This window comes from Manduca sexta, chromosome 26 (assembly GCF_014839805.1).
Source record: "Manduca sexta isolate Smith_Timp_Sample1 chromosome 26, JHU_Msex_v1.0, whole genome shotgun sequence".
NCBI classification, from domain to species: domain Eukaryota; kingdom Metazoa; phylum Arthropoda; class Insecta; order Lepidoptera; family Sphingidae; genus Manduca; species Manduca sexta.
This window is the reverse complement of record NC_051140.1, coordinates 1738608-1765782: the sequence shown is the minus strand read 5'-3', so window position 1 is coordinate 1765782 and position 27175 is coordinate 1738608. Positions and strand designations below refer to the sequence as shown.

The 27175-nt window shown below is 35.4% G+C and overlaps 2 protein-coding genes across 2 annotated transcripts in view; both read left to right on the top strand.

The window, feature by feature from the left end:
- Nucleotides 1-10725, top strand: part of LOC115452206 (modular serine protease) — a 31851-nt gene extending 21126 nt beyond the window's left edge. Inside the window, exons 11-15 of the mRNA XM_037443052.1 lie at nucleotides 3505-3666; nucleotides 4213-4334; nucleotides 5017-5193; nucleotides 5716-5875; nucleotides 6124-10725. Of these exons, the coding sequence (XP_037298949.1) occupies nucleotides 3505-3666; nucleotides 4213-4334; nucleotides 5017-5193; nucleotides 5716-5875; nucleotides 6124-6326 (824 nt within the window). The 3' untranslated portion in view covers nucleotides 6327-10725. The remainder of the gene's footprint in view (nucleotides 1-3504; nucleotides 3667-4212; nucleotides 4335-5016; nucleotides 5194-5715; nucleotides 5876-6123) is intronic.
- A 4390-nt stretch (nucleotides 10726-15115) lies between these two features.
- On the top strand, nucleotides 15116-25962 carry LOC115452209 (probable C-mannosyltransferase DPY19L1). The gene is made up of 10 exons (XM_030180675.2): nucleotides 15116-15329; nucleotides 16586-16836; nucleotides 17340-17548; nucleotides 17796-17979; nucleotides 19949-20823; nucleotides 21298-21404; nucleotides 21846-22008; nucleotides 22309-22434; nucleotides 23498-23659; nucleotides 23915-25962. The coding sequence occupies exons 1-10, from the start codon at nucleotides 15248-15250 to the stop codon at nucleotides 23940-23942; spliced, it is 2187 nt and encodes a 728-aa protein (XP_030036535.2). The 5' UTR covers nucleotides 15116-15247; the 3' UTR covers nucleotides 23943-25962.
- The last annotated feature ends 1213 nt before the right edge of the window (nucleotides 25963-27175 follow it).

Here is a 27175-nt window from a genome sequence, read left to right as displayed (position 1 = left end):
GTTAATTAAAGCTAATTTAAATTCGCAAAGTGTAGTTTCAGTACAGGGGATAGGTGCGGAGAGAACGAGGTATCATAATCCATGTTTATGAATACATATTATATGTGCAATATGAATGTACAGACTCGATCATGCTACTATTGTGCCACAGAAAATAGTGACAAATTTGGTTTAGCTTTTTCTACGATCATAAAGATACTTTCCCGCCCTCACACCCACCACTACAACTCCTGTAATCCAGGATCATTGGCACGCATTTTATGACACCGAGCGGTGAAGCTCGGCGAGTCTCAAGGAAAATTAATTCATTATTCTGCAACTAAATTAATCAAATAGAAAGATAGGGAGGAGTTGCAGATATTAATTGTCCACATACCTTATAACAAAGCGGAAGACAAAATAATGAACTAAAAAGGCATTTTAACCTCAAGGATAGGGACGTGAACAGCTAGATAAGCTGGTTATAAAGCACCAGGGATAAAAGTTAAAAGAAAGGGTCCCTTTTCTATGATCAGTGAACCTTAAATTCTTTCACTTGCCTGTATCTCCTCCTCTTCCTTAAAGATAGTAAATTCTTCTGGCAATATAAGTATGATTGGCAAGTCACTTAGCATCAGAGAACACAAAACTACACGATCCGAATGATTTAAAATGATGGAACTGAGAGAGTATGAATAAAATAGTAAATTAAAATGAAACAAATTTTTGGTTTTATTTAATACTCTACTATTTTTTTATCTAAAACCAGGAAATACATAATAATATATATAAACGTTGACATTATCAAAGACATGGGCAGAGATGTAACTAATACAGCTGTTACTCGCGACCATGATTCCGTTTTATGATCAGAGTAAGCTATAAATAAAGAATAAACTAAGCATACCTTAACAACTCTTAGATAAATACAGACCGAAAAGAGAAGTATGTTTTGTTAATAGGCATAGCTACAAAAGTAAAAGTAAAGGCGGTATCATTGATTTTTTTTCTAAGTTACCTACTCTGTCACTTCTCGGTATCTATGCCAGCTACATATCCTAAAGTAGGGGCCGCAACCTGCTAGAGAGTCAAGATAGATTTTGATGGACGCTGGAAAACAGAACAAAATTTGACCAACAGTCAATAGTAAGACGGCCACTGATGAACGAAAAGTTACTAAAATTTCAATTCAAACAGTACTTCCTGTTATAAGAATTAAATTGACATCATGATGCCAAGAGGTGAATCCAGAAATAGAAGGTTTTGTGAGGGTCGCAGTTTCATCAAATTTGGGAATCACTGGCCTATGGCAAGCCGATAACACTAGGTGAAGTAATAATTACGATTTCATCAGAGAGGTCTTTCAAACCTCATGATTAAAACCCAGTGACATACTAGTTAACCAATCTTAATAATAACAGTTATGTTTCGTGTGCAAAGTAAATAAAATTGATTACACAATCGTATTTGTTCGTAAACTGAACATAATGTATCTATATTCACTTATTAGTTTGTAAGTTAATAAATAAATAAAATGTATTACCTACCCATATTGCGTTTACCGCTAAATCTTAGTACTTATTTTTAAGTGTACACGTATACTAGCAAATTATATACTCCCCAAGCAGGTGTCATGAAATACAATTATCGAAATATTTGATAATAATAAAAAACTACAGATTTTTTTCCACGGAAACCGATTATGATCTTTTATTCTCTATAGGTAAAGGATAATATATCTATTATAGAAAGAATTAGATATATTTAACATAATGAAATGTAATCTTTTTGAAATTAACGATTGTATTTCTCAAACAAATAAAGTTTTACAATAAAATCAAATCAACGTTTTGAAAATGGTCACATTAATTATTTATTTTCTATATTAACGTTTATAACTAACCCCCTTATTCATAGACGTTTTTTATCTAAGGACGGAGCAAAGCTGTGATAACAAGCCTGTTTCTCAGTGTCCAACGGCACTGAGAAATAGACATAGGGCCATTGTGATTGGTTATTATTGTTGTATTTCAATATTAGCCAATCCCAACGGCCCTACGTCTACGCACTGCGAAGACTGCCATGCCATCAGCACTGAGAAACAGACTTGTTATCACAGCCTTACTCGATCGTTCGATAAAAAACGTCTATGAATAAGGGGGTTAATCTCTATCAGCTTGAATAACGGTATAAAATAACATATTTTTAATAAGACTTTTTATGAGATCTTCTATTCAAAAACACAAGGACCTCTTACTTATCTACTCAATTATAATATGAGTAAATTATGTTATTTATATACACACAAATAACTAGGTTTAATAACAAATAATAATTTCATTCGAAGTGTGTCGATTATACATAATGTTTAAAGAGAAAATATATTAAGAATATTGGGCGCAATAGTAATCCACTCATTATAATAGTAGTACCTATAATATTGTTCGTTTTCGAAGCCGTTAGGTCCTTACCGATCAAAATGACTGGAAAGTCACAGAGACATCTACTTTACATAGGTATATAATAGTAATAATATCTATATCATCCCTGTATTCTATATACTGTCCCTCTGCTGGGCACGGGCCTCCTCTACTACTGAGAGGGATTAGGCCTTAGTCCACCACGCTGGCCTAGTGCGGATTGGTAGACTTCACACCCCCTCAAGATTCCTATAGACAATTTCTCAGGTTTGCAAATTTCCTCACGATGTTTTCCTTCACCGTTAAAGCAAGCGATAATTCACCAAGAATACACACATAATTTAGAAAAGTCAGAGGTGTGTGCCCTTGGGTTTTGAATCTGCAGACATTCGGCTCGGCAGTCTGTTCCACACCCAACTAGGCTATCGCATTACATAGTATTTATACTAATATAAAGATATAATTAAGTATTTAAGACGCTCACCCGAGCAAACGGCCTTGAGCATTCGTTTCTTACATTTGCGGCACACGAGTTACAGCGGGAATACGCAAAAATTAAGGGATAAGTGCTGTAAAAAAAATTTGCTTTTTTGAAAATTTTGAACAAAAAAATATTTTTTATTAAACGTTCTATCCAATAGTGTTAGTTGCAAATTAAAACGATGTGTACTTTTGAAGATGTACGGCATTAACATTTTAGTGGTATTTCATTATGAAATAAATGGACTTTAATTGTTTCCAATGCATGTGTGACTGGTACCTACATATATCTCGCACTTTGTATAACTGTTGGTGGATATGAATGTTGAAATAAATTGTTTTAAAATTCATATAGAGGAATGCAGACAAACACAATATATGTGTTACAAATATATTAAGTTCGGCCACTGGACGCTCACTAGTTTTAATTTTTCTTTGCGTATTTTTTACTTACCTTCACACTCTATGAAAACTAACTTCAATAATAAACACAATTCATAAGCTTATGCAGTACATATAAAAATATAACACCAGCCCTGTACTATTCCACTGCTGGAAACTACTGAAAGGGTTCAAGCCTTAGTCCATCTTGAAGGCAGATGTCACACATCACAATACCTTGCAGAGTGTGGCACCGTGACACCAAATGGCACAGAGTTGGTGCTTGGCGGGGAGAGAGCTCAGTTCGGCGAGCTGCCCTGGCAAGCTGGCATCTACACGAAGAACACGAGACCGTACATGCAGATCTGCGGTGGGGCACTCATCAGCAGCACCGTCGTCTTATCAGGTACAAGGCTTATTAATGACGCTTAGATGGATGCTGGAATTTTACCATGTATTAACATGTATTAACTAATAAATGAACTCAAATTACATATTGGGGACCTTTTTTAGCTCCGCCGTCTTATTACAGGTTAATTTAAGTGATTCAAGGTAATTTGTCTAAAAACAATTTACAAATGGAGACACTGATTGTGGTTCATTTCCCTTAATTTCATCCATCAATAAATCTAGCTTTACTGGTGGTAGGTTTCCTATATCTGAGAATCCGCCTGGGTAAGTACCACCGCATTATCTATTTCTGACGCCAAACAGCAGTGTGTAGTCACTGTTGTGTTCGGGTTTGAAGGACATTGTAGCCAGTGTAAATACTGGACATAATGAGACTTAACATCTCACGTGCAGTGGTAATTTGTAATTCAAAGTGTTGGATGGTGTTCTACTGTGTATTGGCGGTCGTAAGGCCTATCATCAGGCGAACGGCAAGCTCGTCTCATCATTCATAGCAAAAAAAATTGCTTATAAACTATACCTACTTATATGATATTTCCAGCGGCTCACTGTTTCTGGGTGAACGATGCAGTAACACCTAAAGAGGAGTACGCCGTAGCTCTTGGCAAGCTTTACAGACCCTGGCAACCAAAAATGGTTGTTGAGAAGGACCAGAAATCGGAAGTAAGTGTTTTTTTGATTACTACTCTTACTTTATTATTAATTAAGGGTTGGAAAGTAATAAACCTTGAGATTATATCGTAAATAATACGACTTAAGTCTCAACTAAATGTGTTTGTTTTTTTTTCACTTATTTGGGATTACAAACAATAGTACATTATAAATTGTTACAAAGATTTTAAAGTAATATGTAGTAATATATACTTATTTATTTCAGTACATTTAAGGAAGTTATACAGTATACTAACTTGATTTGATCTACATTTTCGAATGATGGCATTTAAAAAAGTACCTACATTTTTTATTTAGGACAAATAAATATATATTAAAAGAAGTTCCTAGCATTTCTTTGAAAGAAATAAATGTTAATCACTAATGATTTATGTTTGCGCGAATGTTAGACATCGAAATAAAAATAATTTACCGATTTTATCGCGGTATTTACATTTTAATTTTCTCTCGATGAAAGCTACAGTCTTCGAAATGTCGGGCCAAAATTAAATTACAAAACAATGACAAAATCTGATAACTAGTTTTATTTCGATATTTGAATCACTTTTAAATGAAGTGTGCCTAATATTTGGACGGAATTTCCAAACACAAATTTATTTAGTATCCATAGTAACTTCCACTCCGCATTATTTTCTGTTCATAAACTATAGTTATTACATATCTATCATTTCAGATAAGGGACATACATATATCACCATATTTTTTAGGTAGAACTAATAACTACCAAAACGACATAGCCGTTGTTATTCTAGAAACTACGATCGTCTACAAACCCCACATCCGGCCAGTATGTTTGAATTTTGACATCCAATTCGAAAAGGAGCAACTTTACGTTGGTAGTTTGGGAAAGGTAAAATATGACAGATTCAGATTGTTTCAGTAGTTATAAGTGAATAGTTACCGTTAAAAAAAAGCCATTTGATTTGTTACAACACAAATGACAGCAAAGGTACTGATAAAGGCACGAGTCGTGAGCACGCTCGTGAATGGCCGGGTTCGCGCCGATGTGAAGCTCGATTGGTTCTTCAATCGATGTTCGTTGTCTATTGGTTTACAAATCCCATGCGACTACTATACCACGCCACTGTTTATCTGTGCTCATGACTTATGCCTTTTACAGTTATCCTCTGATTATTAAGACCTAATGGGCCTCATACTGGTACTCACAATTTATACTTAAATGTCAAGATAAGAAGGAATTATCCAGGCCGGCATGATTGTGTTGACCGTCTAGGGTACCTGTACCTTTGCCGGTCAGCACTTTCTTTAATCTTCACTTCGCTTAACATTAGGTGCAATGAAGCGACTTTGAACTCCGACAAAACATAAAGATAAAAATAAACTCCTCATGTTTTATTGACGTTTCGAGCAGGTCGCGGGATGGGGTATCAAAGACGAGGCCGGAAATCCATCACAAGTGCTGAAAGTGGTGAAGTTACCTTACGTTGATGTGTTGCAATGCATCAGCCAATCGCCACAAGCCTTCCGACCTTACATCACAGGCGACAAAATTTGCGCAGGATTCGCTAATGGTATGTACTTGCACAGATTTTACTTTTGGCTACATAAATAGGTTCGCTTGTCAAAATAGTGGTGTTACTCAGGGTTTTTTAATTCGGTTTTTCAATTTTTTTTTTTGTTTCCGGAGGACAGGCTTTCAACCATACTGCCTATTCTTACGTATCTATTTACCCGCCAAACCGAAATGTTTTTTTTTAAATATGCAAGGGAGTTATATTCTATACAGCTTTATGCAGATAGTATTTTTTATTCTTTTTAGGCACTGGTCTATGCAAGGGTGACAGTGGCGGCGGCCTGTCTTTCCCCGCTGTTAACAGATTGACAGAGCGGTACTATCTCAGGGGCATTGTGTCTACCGCACACACCTCCAACGAAGCTTGCAACGCCTTCGCACTGACCACATTCACAAATATATTGTCTCACGAACATTTTATAAAAAGATTTTGGACCGACGAGTATTAAATAAGTACATTAGAATGATTCAGGTAACTGCGTATTGCGAGTAAAATAAATGATTGACTATTTATTGTGATGGGGAATATAAAAATAGGTATGTACTTACATATTACTTCTGAAAACTATAAATAATCAAAATATAAAATGCTCGCTACATCAGTAAAACAATTTCTATATAAATAAGTAATCCAAATTTTACATACATGATCGTCTCGGTGCGTAGGTAGTGTTTATTTGTCTATTTCTGAACCCAAGCAACGTGCCATAGTTCTTGTCGTCAATATATTTATTGTCATTTGTTTCATGTTAAGCACAGAGCATTGTTTTAAAAATTCTAGATGGCCATGGCACTTACCTGGTCCTGTCCGACTACTTATATACCGCCATTTTCAATAATGATTTCAATCATTATTTTCGATCTAGCTCGAAAATGGACGATTAAGAACAAAGTTCTATTTGACATGCATACAAATAGGTTATTTTGATTGGTTCATTTTCGGAATCAGATTGAAGGTTGTGATTGAGTTCTTTTGAAAACAGTTGTCAGTTATGTTCTCCCAAGAATGCCAATATCTGTTTAATACTAGAAGACATCCTTTGAATAAGAAATATTATGTGTGAATATTATTATGTACACCTGAATTTATTTTTAGGCTGTATATCGACTGAACAAAATTGAATTATCTATTTTTATGTTTTGTGATCAAAGTAAAGGGATATTTTGAATGTTGAAAAATCGCGTACATAATGCGTGAGTGATGTCTTACATACAATTATAAATATTGACAGTCAAATCGTGGTTAAAAATAATTTATATGATAGGAAAATAATAACAACCTTAATCCATTTAGAGCCTCAATTAGACTGAGCAATATTGTTGCGGCAAGTATTTTGAGGCGAGTTGCGGGCAGGAAGTGCCTTACTATTGTGTTCAAACGCAACTCTTTTATGTCTGCAAGAATCACACGTGCACGGTGACAAATTGCTCCGTCTATTAACACTTGAGCAAAGTTTACTAAATCATTTTCCGTAGGAATTATTTAACATTATTTAAGATGTTAATGTTATTGGAAAACAATGATTTAACTATATTATTTGCTCAATTAGTTATAGTTGTTTTTATTAATATTCATAGAGCATTTTTATATTAATTCCATTTTAAGCAAAGTTTAGATTACTTGTCAAGAAAACTTGCAGAAGTTAACTTCCACAAGTAATTTTCATCGAAGCTGAATTATGCAAATGTTGAAGTTTCGACTTGCAGAAAGTCGCATGTGTAGAGAAATCTTGAAATATAGCTGTTTACTAAATCATTTTCCGTAGGAATTATTTAACATTATTTAAGATGTTAATGTTATTGGAAAACAATGATTTAACTATATTATTTGCTCAATTAGTTATAGTTGTTTTTATTAATATTCATAGAGCATTTATATTAATCCCATTTTAAGCAAAGTTTAGATTACTTGTCAAGAAAACTTGCAGAAGTTAACTTCCACAAGCAATTTTCATCGAAGCTGAATTATGCAAATGTTGAAGTTTCGACTTGCAGAAAGTCGCATGTATATAGAACTTGAAAAATTGCTGTTAGGATAAACGTATATGGAAGTTCTTGCGCAATGTATTCATTGGCGGAGCTCGGAATAGGGGACCGGCCTATGCTTGATTTTGTACATTATTCTACATGTAATGAGTAATAACACGAAAAAGAAGCACTCCTGCGAAAACTGCATAAAAAATGGTTAAAAAATAACCGAGTAATTCATATTTAAAATATTGTAATGTGCAGAAGTGGGCGCGATGTGGGGATATCGCTTCAGCACTTTCTTTCACACGCGTCGTAATTCCCGATGACGTCACGTGTGGGTATTTCGTCTCTTTTCTGTTTCTTCTTAATTACCCCTTCTTCCGAAATTCAAAGACTTATAACTTGTAAATTTTTTACCGGATTTTAAGTAATTCCTTTTGTGTTATAATTTATATTATGTAAATATTTGATAATAGTAAAGAACAAAAATGAGTCCGGTACCCTATTGTCTAAGAAGGGAAGGGCGGCTGGTGGGCGCAAAAAAGATCTCGCCGAATTCAAAACGGCTTTTTCTAGTCGGGGCATAGACGTTTAGATGCAGTGTACAGACCAACCTTAACTGAGTAAACAAAAATAGCGAAACTATTTTACTCCCATGAATATACACCGTGATTTTATATTCGATTTGAAACCGAAAATGTTAAATTCTGTATTTATTTATTTATTTATTTTATTATAGAGTTTAAAAAAAATACAAATGTAACAAAATTAAAATATTTTTTGTTAACATTAAAATTACTGTTTACGAATAATATGAGAAATCGTGGTAATGCAGCTAAATCTCACGTACTACTACAATCACTACGATCAGTGCCATTTATAACTATGAATTGTCGCGACGTTACTATCACTATCAAACTAGAATGAAAAATAATATTATCAAAAACTATTTTCTTTAATTATCAACAGTATAATTAACTCACAATTTTTTTTTGGACCTATAAATTGTTCTAAGTAACCAGTAACCACATTTTGGTTCCAAGACGACTACAAAATCACGGTGTATTATTGTTGCAAGAATTTCCTAGCCTAGCGTTACAAGCAAGTCGATCTGCAATTATTATGACCTACTAACTACATTTTGTGATAATAAGATAATTGCGAGGTGTATCTTCTATAATATTTATAATGTCTACAAGTCTTGTTGAATATTGATAAATACTCTAATTATTAATGACGTTAATTGTTTTATACCTTCCTCATTAATTTAAATATTTTTGTAAGAATCAAAACTCTCATGATTACTCATTAATTAAACGAATTATTAATTTAGGTAGGCATATGACATCCGCTTTATTTTTATTCCTTTTGTATACAACGTAAAAAAACTGTTTAGTTTAGTCTAGTATTGTCCGTTTAGTTTTTCTAAAACCATAGTCATATTAATGTGAGAAATATTTTTTGTTTAAAATAATGCTTATAGTTAAATAAAATTTTATGTTTACCACACTAGTGCCAATCCTGATTATAAAAAAAAAAAAAAAAAAAAAACATTTTACAAAAAAATGCGAGTCTGAGAAAATATTCAACATCCATTCTTGCATATTGTTATACAAAATACTAGTTTAAATGTTCCGCATCTACGAGGCGTCGTGCAACAGCTCAATTTTTACCATTTTACTATTTTTTATATCTGTTGTTTTGATACATTATGCCAATTTCAAGTTAGGTATTCGATTTAGAAAAAAAATCGAGATAGATTTAAGTAAAGCGGGTTTTTAAATATACGTAAAAATGTTTACGTTAAACTAATAGAATAAAATGAAGATAATTTAATTTAATCTGAAAATGTCACTCCGCTATATGTGTTAACTAAAGCTGACGCGTTCACAGTACCCAACCTAATACAAATAAACACGGTGTGTTTAAAAAAAATCATATTATTGTCATACATTAATGCGAACAAAACAACATCTAATAATACGTTATAAAACAAAGTCTCCAAAAGCTTTGTCTGTATGTGACCGATTATCTGAAAATCTACTGAACGGTTTTTCGTAAGATTTTTACTAGAAGATAGTGCAATTCTTGATCAAGATTTAGGTTAATAATACATAACGGTTTTATGTAAATTGACTGAATTATAACGATTACTGTTGAAGTGGTTGCATGGTTGTAAAAAATCTCGTGGCTCGGGATTTAAGCGGGAAAAACTTTGACACACTCATGTTCACGCGGGCGAAGCCGCAGGCACATCTAGTCACTCGTATATTTTTGACTATTGATCATTGCATTGCCATGACGACCGATATATGTTTATCCACAAAATACTACACACGCGTAATGTGAATGTGCTACGCGCCAGCTTTGGATTTCTTTAGATTTAAATAGGTTTTTAGATAGATTCGTTGTCTTCCAATAAATATATTGTAAAACGCTCTTTTTACAGTAAACATTATATTAGCAAAATAATTACAGAATACAATTTTAGACATTCTTTTTGACAACGTCCAACCAGAGAGAATAATAATAGAATAGTCACCGCGTGACATATCTTCTCTTCTGCCAGCCTGCGCGCGCAGCCGAATACTTCCGGAAACGCCCGATGTCATCGGCTAGGCTAGCGGCGCGTAACAATATATACAAACATCTAAGAACTGAACAATTAAGGTTGTGATGTTAGTAAGTTTTTTACTATTTAATAATAAATTAAGATATTTTGTAAAAAATATTAAACAGTACATACCATATCTATTGGACAAGTGAATAACATTAAGAATAAGGAAGTTGTAGGTACCTATATATTCTTTTATGAATGGACAACGATGTTTTAAATAAAACGCATTTTTACTTTACAAATATAATATTTAAACCTAACATTAAAAGTTTTAATTTGTCTTTGTGAGCATCCCTAAATTGTTCTAATAATCCTTTTCTTATCCTGCCATGATAACAAACATACGTCCCCAGAACGCGTTGCTAGAAGCTGACCCCTCATTAGCAGATTTCGCTACAAGTAAAGCACGTCTTTTCGAGTAGGGTGTAATGAACCAACACATGGCAGACCCTCGTCAACCCCTTGCCTCTTTCCCCCCCTCCCCTTCTCCTTAGTCCCCCCAATCCCAACCTCCCTGTGACCCTGCTGTCGTTAAGCCGGATGAGCCCAGTATCCCATTCGCGGGGCTCATTCGGTGTTGACAGCAGGAGTACACCCCCAAAAAAAAACCCCCTTGCCTCACCTTATGTGAACCAAAAATAATGTAACTTAGTTACTGTGAGTCTGTAAATATATGTAACCAATAAAAAAAAAATTACCAACAGTCGGTACCATTATATTTCAAAAGGCGTGCCAATGAGTTGTCAATAAAAAGTCGATGTCCCTTATTTAATAAGAGACCAAAAGCTGACTAGTGCAGTACTCTGTTCCCAGGAACTTGTTGAATATCTGCACTAGTCTCCTTACCCATATTAATTATGGAAAAACACAGTTATTTAACTATTGCACTTTCATATAACACTATAATACACAGGTTTTGGTCCCAACCTTTGCAGCCTTTGACCGAATATATTATTTGATATTCAGCCCTTCCAAAGGGTTAGACTTTTGTCCATACAAATATACTTACTTGGCACATAATTTGCCCTGACACTTAGCATTTAAATCTACTGTAGGCCTCAAAAGATGTATTCAATCAAAGCTTGCAGCGGTCGCCAGTGGTAGGGTCCATTGCTTGGACGACAAGGTCCACGTCGTCGAAATGCTATGCCCTTGCGAGATGGTTGTAACGACGCTGGGTAAAAATACATCTGAACTATGAATAGTCTGCATGGGAACAATACAATAAAAAATACAAAATACAATAAATTTAAAATATTTACAATACAAATAAATATACAATATCCAGCATCATCCAGAATACAAACAGGCATAGCACCTCGTGGACGTTTTGGGTACCATGTGGCATAAAATGAAGCTGACTGTATTTCATTGGCATACCGGTTCGTATCCTCGAACACGATTTGCAAGACGAAAGACGAAACGACAGCCTCCACAGGAGACCTTTCGAAGTGGAGGTCTTCTCCTGCAATGGAACATCCGTTCCATCAGCGACTTCCCCAGGGTCATATACTTTTACCCTAATATTCATTCGTCGTCTTATGACGTCCCGTGGAATTTGCCACAATGACGCTGACGACGACGACGATGACGAGTTGCCACCCCTCTGCCGTCCATCATGTCCTCGGCCATGACCACGACCACGCCCACGCACAAGCTCAGGTGACATGTCCACGGCTTGGGCGAAAGCGAAACGCGGTTCTGAGTCAAAGTAGTCCACTTCAGATACGTCACTCGACGATTCTTGAAGTCTGAAAATGAAAAACATTCATGATGACAATCATCTTCATAAAAAATGGTTGACCTGCCAGATGCAAAAAATAAATAAACCAATTAGCCAGATGTATGTATTTTATAAAAAAAAATCATACATACGAAACCTGTCATAAGTAAAAAATAAATCAAGTACATAATTGAGGCACCTATTGTAGTACACAATACATCCACAATAATTTAATATTCTGCATTGTTCTTTTTAATAAATAGGAATTATCATATAGTTGTTTTGGTGTACACCCACTGTAGGCTTATATTTGATATTAAATATATAAATCTATCATAAAATGTGGAACATAAACATCATACTATAAGACAGAGTTTGGAATACAAAATATATTGAGGATATACATTTGAAAATAAAAAAAATGTTAGTAACAGAGAGGCAGACTGAAACAGTGTGAACATGAAATATCTTGATCTGAAGCTCATGCTATTGCTTTGTAGAGACTAGTTATTTGTTGCTAGTGAATCAACAAAATCACTAGATCTCATACAAATAATTGAAATACCTCATTGGTGATTGTCTCAGAATTAGAGAGCGGCTACCGTTCCTCGCCTACCATAACTATTATAGATTTGCACTTTTGTTATACCTAGATCATGTTATGCCTGTACAGAAAGTTATCAAAAATGTTTGCTGGTGGTTGGATATATTTCATATCTGCCCGGATAGTGAACACCATACACAATCCGATTCGATATATCCAATTCCAACAAGCCGGCATAATTGTGTCAACTGTCGAGGGGTAATCATCTCTCGTCAGTCGACATTCTATTGTACCCCACTCCACTTACCAAGTGCAGCGGAGTCACTGCCGTGCCTGTATAATAAAATCGGTACACAAACCAAACATTTATACTCATGAATAATGCTATCAAATAATTTTTATAGTTTATAGTCTGTAAATTGTAACATTATCAACTTTATAAAATACTAGCGACCCGCCCCGGCTTCGCACGGGTGCAATGCTGATGTTATTATTATACATATAAACCTTCCTCTTGAATCACTCTATCTATTAAAAAAAACCGCATCAAAATCCGTTGCGTAGTTTTAAAGATTTAAGCATACATAGATAGGGACAGAGAAAGTGACTTTGTTTTATACTATGTTAGTGATTGTCATCAATTCACAAGCATCATATTTTTTTTTAACTACAAATAGATCTCAACTTTCGATACCGACGGTATATACACGATTTCAACCTGTTCAAAATAATTGTATGACGAGTTTACCGAGTAAGTTCCGAATATTGTTTGAATTTCAACAACCGATACTCTGTAACCTATGCAAATGTTTGGCAAAATTGCTAATACTATACAAACAGAATTAGAAATTGTATGCAGTTATTTCGCCGCTTGCGCGAATTTATATTTTGCAGCTTTTGTAAAATATTAGCAGATATATTTGGTCAAGTAATCACTCCTTATGTATTTATGTAGCTATTTCAAAGATAATTTTGTCAAAACCACGAAACCACGTGGACTAACCACAAAATACGTTTCAATGACAAAAAACACTGTCTGCTTTTGAACTTGAATATAGACATGATTGTTGATAAATTACATGAATATTAGCCAAAATATGTGTAAAAACATTATTACATTAGGTAATTGTACTCACTTTTGTATATCACTCTTTTTTCATTAACGCTTGAAATTATGCCTTACCCACACGGGCAATCAGAGACCAATAAACTCTGCAATAAACTAGACGGGCAATTGCGGAGAAAATGGCGAAAACTTCAAAGTGCAAAGCTGCAAAGCAAAAAGCGCAGAGTATTCTGAGAGTATTATAGAAATGGCCAAAGAGAATTGTAAGAAAATGGCGTTTGGCGCGTTATATCGGAGGTATATTTTTTACTGTAAACGACAGTAACTGTTAAGCTATAATTTTATGAAAACTCCATGGAAAAAGGGAATTTGTTATAAAATTAAACGATTAATTGTAAATACTGATAAAGATAATAATAAATTTTAAATCTGGTAAAGTCCAGTATTATATATTAGTCTATGGTAAAGTAACACTTTAACAAATATTTTTTGTACATGTATCCAAAAAAGATGTCAAGCAATGTACAAGCGTGACTATAGTGATGCCCATTACAACTTAATAAAATAATCGACTATTTTTTACAATAGATTCACGGGTACCTTATAAACACACGTTCTGATGACGTTGCAATGGACATTGCTTAACATTGAATTTCTTAACATTTTCGCTTATAACTTTTTTATTTATAGTTCTACGACAAAAAGTTACTGGACCAAAGTTGTAGAGAATTTAATTTGCAACAAAAAATGTATATAATTTGAATATTTTATGGAGTATGTTGAAACATGGATTTTGAACAAAATTGCGATTAATTTAAATATGCAAAGCAGTGTATTTGTTATTCATATTTAAAGATAATGATGTGTGAAATTGCAATATGGACAGAAAATCAATTTCTTCGTCACAGTCATAAGACAACAAAAGATTTACCACAAGATAGTAAATAATAATAAAATTATAATTAATTACTCACGGTAAGTCGTATCTGCAACTGATAAGTAACCTCTCAGCATAATGAATTGTGGTACTAATATAACACAATGATGATGAAAGAATAAGAACAATTAATATATTTCCCATTTGTATTTAAAATGTTACTACTCTCCTCCTACCACCTAATATTATAATAATATATTACATGTATAACTTGTGAAAATATTAATTTGATCTATGTTGATATTTTCCTTATATCGTATTGTATAGTAATAACTAATATCTGTTCTCTCTCTCTCTCAAAACTTATAATCGTTATTGGTCTGTTAACCAGATATTCTCATTTTAGTCGATAGCTTATTTGAAGTCTGATTCATCAGTAAACCATCACTAAACCTATATGTCAACACAGACAACATTCAACAATCCAGTTCAATTTTGCAATAATTTACCAAATAGGAAGAATAAAACTGAATTAATAATAAAGAATGTGAACTTGTGAAAATTTAAGTAACATGGAGGGAAAGATCAAAGTTATTGATAAAAAAGAGTTCCCAAGGAAAAAGTTCCTATTATTTATGACAATTACCGTGTTGGGTAAGTAATATAATTTAGTTTTTATGAATCAGTTACGGAATAACTGTCTTGTGGAATGGGACTAAAAGAAACTGTTATTTACAGATAAGATATCTCGGTATATAATTCTGGTCACAAATAATTCTTTTGCCGGCGTATCGCGATATCATGTGATTCAATTGAAATTTACTTACATCAATTTTCGCTCTGTGGGATCACATATAAATTGAGCTGTATTAAATTAGTTTAGTATTTGCGTCATACTCATGAACGGGTGCTGCTCGTGTGGGTTGTTCTGCCCATTTCGCTTACTATATCTAAGGGTATATATTGGAGAATTTAAGTTTTAATTATTACATGATACCGGAAGGATGTGCTGTCGCATGCGAATTTAAAATGTATTAATACTTATTTTGTGGTTGTATGAATGAACTACTTTAAACAATAATATTAAAAAAACCATATCATCATTTGTACATCACATTTGCTTGAGATTAGAAAGAGACAATGTAAATATATAGGAGTCATATGTAGAGACTTGTATACAACTTATAAGAGACCAAGATATTACTAAAGTTATTGGAATGATTTACTTCTAAACTAATATTATATCATTGAAGAGTTTGATTGTTTGAACACACTAATCTCAGGAACAACTTAAACAATTTCAGATTTTATTTATCTAACATGAAGCTACATTTCTCCTGAGTCCTATATACTGTTTTTTATCCTAGGATAATATTTATCTCTCAAAAACTTTTCCTGACAGATGGAGCCACAGGCATAAGCTATAAAGCATATATTAGCAAAGCAGCACAATCATAAGATAGTTTTGTTTTATTATTTTCTATTTAAATTAATTTGCATACTGTGGTCTTCTATAATTGAAGAGGCACGTCACATTGTTCATTGTAAAAATGCTACGACATTGCTTTATTAAATGCAGTGTATACTTTGTTAGACGCCCTTAAATAAATAAATTAACATATACCATATACTTACATACTTGTGAGTATCCTAGTTAGAAATGGAACAAATTGACAATGCAAAAGTGCAGTTGTCCAAAACTCATGAGCATGTACCGCTGACATTTATAATAAGTTGTGTATTCTTTGTGAATTATGCTTCACTTTAACTTAATAACTTGTATATCTAAGAAGTTCTTCATAAGAATTTTGAAAATATAATTCAGTAATAGTATATAGTTTGCCCAGCAGTGGGACAGTATATAATACAGAGCTAACATTATAAATTAGGTTGTAATAAATTGTCCACAGCTTTCAAGCTTGGCTACATCCACTACAAATATGTGTCGCACCTCTTTGAAAACGACAGGAATTTTTCCTACCTCTCAGAGTTGGAGAGAGAGATGTCTTTCCGCACAGAGATGGGTTTCTATTACTCATACTTCAAGACAGTGGTTGAGGAGAAACAGTTCCTGGCGAGTATAACAAAGATCATGTATGATGGACTTGTAGAGTTTCCAAAGGATGTGAATGCTTTTAATCGGTTTAATATACATCCTGAGGTGAGTTATAGTACAGTCAGCCACAAAAGTAGCTGGACGAATTGAAAATTTCAAATTACCTATATACATTAATTTAAATTTTTTCTGTTTATGTAAAACCATGGAAACTATGTTTCAATAAAGAAAATATAACAGGTAGTAAAAATACAAATTTAAAATATTGTCCAGCTATTTTTGTAATTTTTATTTATAAAAACTCAACATATTTTGTATCCAAAAACAGCATACAAGGCATAAAATTGCCATGATCATTCTATCAAATTACATTTTTGTTATAAATTTCTTGTGGATGTAACTTCCAAACTATTTTGATCAGCCATCTGCCTAATTTAATTTCTATAAGACCTACATAGTATTTCAGCTTGCATAGTAATGCAAGCTGAAAAATCTAAGACAACTTCGCACACACCTGAACATTTGGCTACAAAACAAAGACTACAATAAGCCTAATTGCCATCTAATTCATATTCTGTATTCTGGAACACTTTAACTGATGATTCCAGGTGATGATAGGCGCCATGTACCGGTATCTCGAGCCGTGGTTGAACACGTCTGCGTACCGCGAGTGCCACATGGTGAGCCGAGGCGAGGGACTCGCGCCAGTGGAAAGCTGCGTCGGCATCGGCCAGCCCGTGTTCTTCTATCTGGAGACTATATGGTGGCTGGCGGGATTGACTGTCGCTGCTTTGTTCTTGCACGCCACTGCGCTAAGGTATTTGTGCTTTGTTGAGCAAAATGAAGTCTTCTGAGTCAGAGAAAAGACTTATATTTCTGCTTCTCCTGTGTCACTTCTAGTTTATAAGGAAAGTCTACATATTTCTATAGTTAAGATTAGTTTTGCATGTGTTAATGTTGGTAAAGTGTTATATCTGTTCTTATATGATTGACCTTTACCAGTTCCCACAATTATGCCGGCCTATTCGGAGCCAGGTGACTGTTATAAATCCTTTGGTGTGTAGTGACAGCATCCTGGGCGGTCTGCTGGCGGTGGCGCAGTACTTCGCGAACCACGGCGAGTGCACGCGCGTGATGTGGGCGCCGAACGAGCGCGAGAACCTCGCCGGGCCGCTGCTGCTGCTGCAGGCGTGGCTCGTCAGCGCGCAGCTGCGGGACACGCGCCGCGGCACCACCTTCCAGCTGCAGGTGATTCTAACCTAACCTAACCTAACCTAGTGCCTAGTAATTGAGATTTGATATTAATTGTATTTTGATTTGACATGTTACTGATTTAAAAAATAAATTGTTTTTGGTACAATCATATCATATAATGTGGTATATCATGTACAGTCAGCTGTAAAACTAGCTTAACCAATTTCAAACTTCAAAATACTTAAAAACATTTTCAATGGTAATATTCACTTTTTCTTACCTAAAATAAAGTAAGCACTCTGAAGTTAATTTTAATTAACAAAATGATTGTTAATACAGAGACAGAAGTGGGCAATTTAAGTTTTTAACTTGTTTAGCTACTTTTGTGACTGACTGTACGGTACAAAGGAGAAAATATATTAAGAAATATAAGACAATTATACCTATTGTATCAAATATGGGCACCTTCATTCAGCTCCTTGCTGCAATAGCAGCCATGCATATGCCTTTTTTTACGTAGGTAAATCGTCAGTTGACTATCTCCCGCCTTGTGATGGGCGGGAGGGCGTGTCAGACTTTTACCGACTAAGAACCTACGGTGTTCCTTTGCCTATGTGCCTAGGTCCAAGATCCGGTGGCATTGAGACCTAGGCAGGCACCGGCCCTAAAGGGCCCCGCAATGCATATGCCTTGCTATGCTTTACTAATATAAGCAGGGTATATTATAGTCATACTGTATGTTGAACAACTATGTTTTAACACTCATGTTTAACTGTATACATTGTTTTGAAAGCTGCCTCAGAGATTGATTCCGCCACTTTTGATGGTAAGTATGCATTATATACTCAAATTTCTAGTAGCATGTGCAGGGAGACACGAATACTGCGTCCCACTAAAACGGAGCCTTTGTTGGTGGTAGAATATATTTTATATCTGTCAAGATAGCGACCACCGTGCATAATGTATAAAAACCCGCCATAGTGCCTCCGTAAGTGTGTCGCGTTCCGGGATCACCTTGTGTATATCCTGTTGCAACAGGCCGGCATAATAGGGTACCGGACTCATTTTTGTTTTTTACTATTATTAAATATTTACATAATATAAATTATAACACAGAAAGAATTATTGAAAAACGGTAAAAAAAAATCAGCAAGTTATAAGTCTTTGAATTTCGGTGGAATGGGTAATTAACAAGAAACAGAAAAGAGACGAAATACCCACATGTGACATCATCGGGAATTACGACGCGTGCAAAAGAAAGAGATGAAGCGATATCCCCACATCGCGCCCACTTCTGCACATTACAATATTTTAAATATGAATTACTCGCTCATTTTTTAACCAATATTTATGCAGTTTTCGCAGGAGTGCTTCTTTTTGGTATTATTAACCATTACATATAGAATAATGTACAAAATCAAGCAAAGGTCGGTCCCCTATTGTGTCGACTGCCGAGGGGTAATCATGTCTCATCAGTCGACATTCTATTGGACCCCACTCCATATACAATCAGATACAGAGGAGTCCCATTGGCGTGCACATTTAAAAAAACCTAACGTTAATGTCGATAAGTGTGTTTCACTTTGAATTGAACTCAAATAAATTGGTATAAGCGGCGATAGCCTAGTTGGGTGTGGAACGGACTGCCAAGACGAATGTCCGCAGGTTCCAATTCCAAGGGCACACACCTCTGACTTTTCTAAAAATCATGTGTGTATTCTTTGTGAATTTATCGTTAGCTTTAATAGTGAAGGAAAATATCGTGAGGAAACCTGCACATCTGAGAAGTTCTCTATAGGAATTTCGAGGGTGTGTGAAGTCTACCAATCCGCACTAGCCCAGCGTGGTAGACTAAGGCCTAATCCCTCTCAGTAGTAGAGGAGGCCCGTGCTCAGCAGTGGGCAAGTATATAATACAGGGCTGATATTATTATTATTAAATGTGGTGTGCGACGGTGTTAATTCTAAATCAATAATAATTATATATTAAAGATCATAATAGCAGAATTTTTCTTTTTCCACAGGCCGCGATCTCCTTCGTGAACTGCCTCTGCCTTCTATTTTGGCAGTTCACGCAGTTCATATTCTTCACGCAAACGGCAATTTTCCTCGTCATGGAGCAACTGCGGATCATCGACCTCAAATCCCTCTGCATCTTCCTCCACTCGCACTTCGGAGGGCTTCACATGGCGATACTGCTCCTGCAGGGAAACGATATGCTGAAGTCCTCCCTCTACAGCTCCCTGTTCCTGGTTGTGTCGGCGTACTGCCTCTTCTTCAGTTCCCTGAGGATCAAAGTGAAGACCAACTGGGACCTCGTGGTCGAGGCCTGGTTGATACTCCTAAGGCTCAGCATCATTCTCCTCGCGTCAGTGTACCTCAAGCAGCTGATCTGCGACTTCTTAGAACTCAAAGAAGACGCCCACGTTTGGGAAATTTTGTATTCCAAATTCACGAACTTCAAAAACTTCCATACGATGCTGTACACTTGCTCTGCGGTTTTCGACTTTATGCCTTTGAAGACAGTGTTTAAATTGTGTAAGTCGCTGCTAATTCCCACGACCGTGTTCGCGATAGCCAACGTGTGTAACTATGTGTTGCGGAACGCGTACAACGATTGGACGAAAGAGATGAATAAGCCAGAAAAGGACAGCAATATCGAAGACAGTGATAGTGGTATAGAGAACTCTGACAGGAAAGATGAGAAGTGTAACAGTGAGGAGTTGGGTTCCGTTGTGGTGCTGGCACGTTGCGTGAAGGTGGACCCGGCGGTGGTGTTCAACGTGGCGCAGCTGGTGGCGTACGCGCTGCTGGCGGCGCTGGTCATGCGGCTGAAGCTGCTGCTCGTGCCGCAGATGTGCATCGTCAGCTCGCTGCTCATGAACCACAATTATTATCTGTAAGTGAGTTATTTTAAATACCACACTACATATCTAGTAAACGGCTGGTTATTATAACTAAGTCAAACCATTTGTAACATAAAAAAGAGACATGAAGCATACCGAGGACCTGATAGATATCACAATCCGCCATAATGGTCCACGTAAGTGTGTCGCGTTCCGGAACAGCCTGGTATACCCGGCTCCAACATGCCGGCATAATTATGTTAACTGGCGAGGAGCAATCGTCTCTTGTCATATAACATTCTATTGGAAACCCACACCACTTACCATCGGGTGCAAGGGCGTCACTATGCTGGACACATATGAAAAAAAAGATTACAGGAAGTAGGAATGGATATTTATGGGGCTTATGTTCAACAATGAATATGTTGTGGCTGAGATGATGGAATATTTTTAAGAAGTAAACACAAGACAGCAAGGCCTCATAAATTACTTCAAGTATTAAATCATATAAATATGTTTGTCCACAGCTTGCCGAAGAATTACATGAAGTACTTGCCATTATTCTGGGTGTTGTGTTTCATTCCCCTGGCCTTCACCCTGGTTAACAACGTCAGTGAAGAATTGGCGCATATCGGTGAGTAGTCTCCATTTATTTGGATCACTAGATTTTTTCTACATGAGATTTTCTTCATGAGTATTAAGTAATTTGACAATCTACACAAGTCTTTAATCGCCTTTATTATAAAAGCCGACAAGACTACCACCTATAATTTTTAGTACATCTGTTTTTAACTAGGAATACAATTATGTTAATTTCATATTTTGCACTCGATTCCACCACCAGGGTCAACACCCTGTTCTGCTTTATTTTTTGGTTTCACCTACCCTTTTCCCCTGGACATCATCATCATCAGCCCTGTATTATATACTATCCCACTGTTGGGCACGAGCCTCCTCTACTACTGAGAGGGATCAGGCCTTAGTTCACCACGCTGGCCTAGTGCGGGTTGGTTCCCCTGGTCATGGCCAGGTTAATTTTAGTTATTATATTCTCGAAAAAATATAAACATATCAGGTGAATTCAGCGACTTGCCGCAAGAGGAGCTGATGCAGTGGATATCGCGCGAGACGACGATGACGGGCGCGTTCGCGGGTTCGATGCCGATCCTGGCCGCCGTGATGCTCTCCACGCGCCGGCCCGTCGTCGCGCATCCACACTACGAGCATTACGAGGCGAGGTAATTGCTCGCAAACTTTCAATAATCAATTTGAAATCCAATTACACTGCAAGAGAGGAACGTTACCGACCAGAAGTATCGTTCATGCTTGAAAAAATGGCGCCTACTCCATAGAATAAGGAAAGGAAGGAAGGAAGGAAAGGTACATTAGGTAGAAATAATTTTTAATCCATCAAGAAATAATTCATAATATATTCTCATCTGAAACGCTAACAAAGCTCACAATAGCTTGAGCATTCTATTAAAACAATAAAAAGATATTCGCAAAAATATGGTTTTTATTGTCATTTTTTGTTGCAGACAGCGCGCGTACTCCGTGTACAAAGTGTATGGCAAGTTCACGCCGTTCGAACTGTACCAGGAGCTGAACAAGATGCGCGTAACGTACCTCATCATAGAGAATAAGTACTGCTACGGCAAGAGCACGTGAGTACTGCAGAGTACCTAGCTTCGTACCGTGTAAAAATGTTTAGAAACTGCCACAAACTTCCACGGGACACAAGTGGCCTGTATGAAAATCCAGAAATTGACAAACATGCCTTCCATTCAAATACACACTTCCAGCAGAATTAAAAATACTTAATACACAAAAAATAGATAGCTTAGTCAGGGTTGGAAAGATCTGCTGAGAAGAATGCAGGTTCAAAACCCAACAGCACCTCTGACTTTTCTAAAGTGATGTGTGAAGTGAATTATCGCTTGCTTTAACGGTCAAGGAAAACTTGAGGAAACCCTACATACTTGAGAAATTATCCACAAGAACATCGAATGTATTTGAAGTCTGCCAACAAAATACGTGGCCAGCATTATGGACTAAGGCCACAACCCTCTCAGTTTAAGAGGAGCCCCATGTAGAGCAGTGAGAGAGTTTTATAATACAAGGGCTGATATTATAATAGTTTGTATATCTATATCCGTAACTAGAGAAGGGCAAGAGTGGACGGCACCTTAGAAACGTTTTTGCTCACCCTTCAAAAAGTCTTGCTTACAGGGGCCTTGTGGTGCAGGCCCTTCGCTGGATTGCAAGACTTATCCTCTTTAGACAAAATGTGTAACTACATCAATGTGAAATATCATGTAAAATTATTCGAATACCATGTCGACTATTAGTGCTGTCATAGATATAGTGAATTTACTGAGAAATACCATCATAGATCTATGGGCTGCAGGATTTTTTATCTCTCTCACACTTTTTTCTGTCTGTCTGTATGTTATCGACTTTCTCAAAATCTACTGAACGGATTTTTATAAAATGTGGTATAGAGATAGTTTAAGACCCTGGTAAGGTTATAGGCTACTTTCTATCCCGGGAAAATATACACCGGGACTTTTATTCCGGAAAACTCATCTACGCGGGCGAAGCCGCTAGCAAAAGCTAATATAATAATAATGAATTCTCATTTTCATCAAATGAAATATTGCATTTAATTTGTCTGCCACACCCGGCCCATTTTTTGTTAATACCAGCCCGTATTCTATTTGTTTTCAGCAAAGGGTGTTCGTTCGAGGAAATATGGGACGCGGAATTCCCTGCCCTGTCCCAGCGTCCCCTGGTGTGTCGCACCCTGCTCACCACGCCGGTGGACCACTTTTACCCTGTATTCAGGAACGAGCATTACGCCGTGTTCAATGTCCACGACTACAGTGTCAGGTGAGGTTATATCCGATTTATTTTAGTCGGATATTATTATTTTTGGATGTAGTAATTTTAGATGTAATTTTTGTAAAATCTATATTTATTAGTGTGTGGATACTTAAGTGATACTTGTAGAAAGTTCACTTATTATAAGATATTTTGACAATTTAGGAACGTGTAGATGTTTGTTTTTTAAATTTTAATTTTTGTATATTCAAGATTCGGATATTTTTTTAGGCTGTACAATATAACTCGGATACTTGATTTCAGATACATGCCACGCAGTTTCGACACTTGACACATGCTATCACCCAGCTAATGTTCCACCACATTTGAGACTGACAGCAACACTAGCGGCCGTCGGCGGCTGCGCTCGCGGTATTCCTATTTTTAAAGGCTCGATAAAATTACTGTGAACTGAACGGTACGTACATAAAACTAATTAGTCATAAGGAAGTTGCGTCAGTCCAAACTGAAAATCCGATTTACAATATCAGCTGATGTAATAATAGATACACTATTTTAAATTTATATATAAAAAAACGAATTATCACGGCGGATGAAGAACTTGTACTCTGATAAGAAATAATTTGTTATATAGAATCTGGTAATATGACTGATTTTTTTTTACAGATCGAAAATAATACTATATATTTTATTAAACAATTCCTTGTTTGATATGTAGTGTATTTACCATTGTAAACGCAAGAAGTGCAAAAACTACCTACATACAAGGATTCTATTAGACGTACAAGTTTTCAGTTTATGAGTATTCCTAAAACATAAAAACGTATCGAAATAGTATAATGATTTCTTATGTTTATACGAATGTAAGACATTGAAATAAAACTATTCGTCGGATTTTATCGAGATTTTTATATTATATATAATTTTCTCTCATAATGGAATATGTGGGTCGACTAGTTTCACAAACAGCATTCTGTAAAATTTGTTATGAAGGTAGGCAATCTGTAAAATAAAACTGATTTTGTGACTTGCAGAATAAATGATGCTGAAATAGGGTTAACTAGATCTATTACTTATCTAAGATGCTATATAAATTAGTTTTTTTAATGACAAGGATAATACAAAGAAAAAAAGGATGATCTTTTTTAAACATTTTTTAAAAATTCCGGTTGCCAGTTTTGAAACTAGTCGCCTCATGTATAATTGTAAAATGTGAACGCGAAGGCTGAAACTGTCTTCGAAACGTCGGAAGAAAATTATAATATAAAATACCGCAATAAAATCCGCAAAAAAGTTTTATTTATATGTAACGAAATAGTGTTAGCGAAATATTATTACGATTTTTCCTGTTTCATTCTTCTTTTTTTTTTTTTTTGTTTTTCTTAATACATTAATTCTATATATTATTTGATAGAACGAATACTTGAATACTATTTTAAAAAAAGAAAGATAATTTCGTAAGAATATTTTGCAAAAACTATTTCGGTGCGTACATTTATTATGAAAAATACTCACTATTAATTTAATAACAAAGATTCGTAAATAGTGCATTCCACATTTCTTTGTTAAAATCCTGTCATTTGTTATTGCCAAGCGATTATACGACAGTATAGAGCCAGATTCAATATCAGTGTGAGATAAGTCGCCAACGTCCGCTATGTAAAGATTTTTTACATTATATAAATACATATAAGTGTGTGAAGATGTAATATGAATCGTTGTTCATCTTGTGTAAAATTGATTGGATTTAAATGTTTGATATATAAATAACGGCCTGAATTCTTTAGGATATGGGTTGATTATGTAAAGCTGGCGCGTACAAACACGTCAGTTGCCATGGCAACGCTAGCTCACACATCAACAGTCGAAAAATATATCGTGATGCTTTGCTTGCAGTGGGGAAGGGTCCATATAACCCGATTTGCCGACTTCCCTGTATATAGAATCTAATTATCATTAGAACGAATTGCAAACCTCATTCATGCATATTGGTTATGTTGTGTCGGGTTCCCTTTAAGGCAAATTCACCCTTCGCCACTGTGTTTGCATTGATGTATCTGTCCTTTCAATTATAATATTTTAAATAATTAACACACAGTGTAAAATTTTAATTGTGTGAGTGTTGTGAACGTGCCAGCTTTAGTTAATCTTCCTATACATTATAGTATACTTTTACTTAATAAGTAGAATAATTTCTAATCCAGTAAAAGACTCAAGGCGCTGCAAGACCGCTGGCGAAGCCGCGAGCAAAAGCTAGTGTACTTACCCCCTTATTTAAAGACTTTTTTATCTAAGGACGGAGTAGTGATAACAAGTCTAATTCTCAGTGCTGACGGCATGGCAACCTTCGCAGTGCGTAGCCATAGAGCCGTTGTGATTGGTTAATATTGTTGTATCTCAATATTAGCCAATCACAACGGCTCTATGTCTATGCACTGCGAAGGCTGCCATACCGTCAGCACTGAGAAACGAAAGAAAACGAAAGGGAGTAAATTTTTTACTGTGAACCATAACCATGATGACTATCCTCTGTTCTCAATAAACTGTTCCAGTTGCTTTGTTAATTTATCGCGAAAATGGAGCAATCAGAATAAAGTTTATTTACATGCTTACAAATTATAATTGCTTTTTTCGGTATCCCGTCGGATATTAAGATTGAAAACAGCCTTAAATGAAAACGGGAATATGATTGTTTTTTTCTCGGGATCCCATCGGTTATTACTATTGGGCTCGTTTATTGAAAACAGTTGTAAAATTATTATTAAAGTTGGAATAAATCTAGTCGGTGCAAGCAGTAGATAGGCAAAATTATGCTCCAAAGTTTAGGTCACATATCCGAATCCGCATCTGTCGGATATTCGTGCGGATATTCCGCATGCCGTAATAAGAATGTATTATTATAAAAATATACTTACAAAAATCAATTATATATTATGAATTAAAAAGTTAAGGTATTTAAAGTAGAAGTTATTAAAGATTTTTACTAGATAATGTCGTCACAGTTTGAAAATTAAAATTCTTATGAAATGTTTTGAATGTTGTCTACCAAGTTTATCAGCTAATTAGAATTATTATATCAAAGCTTGTATTTGCTATATAGAACGTTTCAGTACCGTTCGATTGAACTAAAACATTTACCACAACTGGGTGACATTAACATTGCGTTACTAAATGAAATCACATACTTATCTTCTTCAAAATAAAACTTTACAATAAGTTACTTGAACAAAATGCTAATATAAAGTAATTTTCATTTCACACATCCTAAAGCCACTACTACTCTAAAAGAATTCGGCGCAGTGGCAACATCATACTTTCAATTAGAAATACACTCACGCACACGCCATATTTGCACTACAAAATGATTTAAAACTCTGAAGAGTAAAACTAGGTATTTTGTTGAAATTGATGATTTTTGACAGAGGTAAAGACCAGTATGTGGTTTATTTATTAACGAAATGTTAAAATATATATCCATTGAATTATTAAATGAAATAACATAAAGTGTACTTACCGAGTCTTATAAGATTTTACGTTTAAAACTATGTTTAGATTAGTAATTTC

Bases quoted from the DNA above. Each gene is read 5' to 3' on its own strand.
- LOC115452209 (XM_030180675.2), top strand. From the start codon at position 15,248: ATGGAGGGAAAGATCAAAGTTATTGATAAAAAAGAGTTCCCAAGGAAA. The intron at 20,824-21,297 runs GTAAGTGAGTTA...GTTTGTCCACAG, and splicing joins ATGAACCACAATTATTATCT to CTTGCCGAAGAATTACATGA. The intron at 23,660-23,914 runs GTGAGGTTATAT...ACTTGATTTCAG, and splicing joins GTCCACGACTACAGTGTCAG to ATACATGCCACGCAGTTTCG.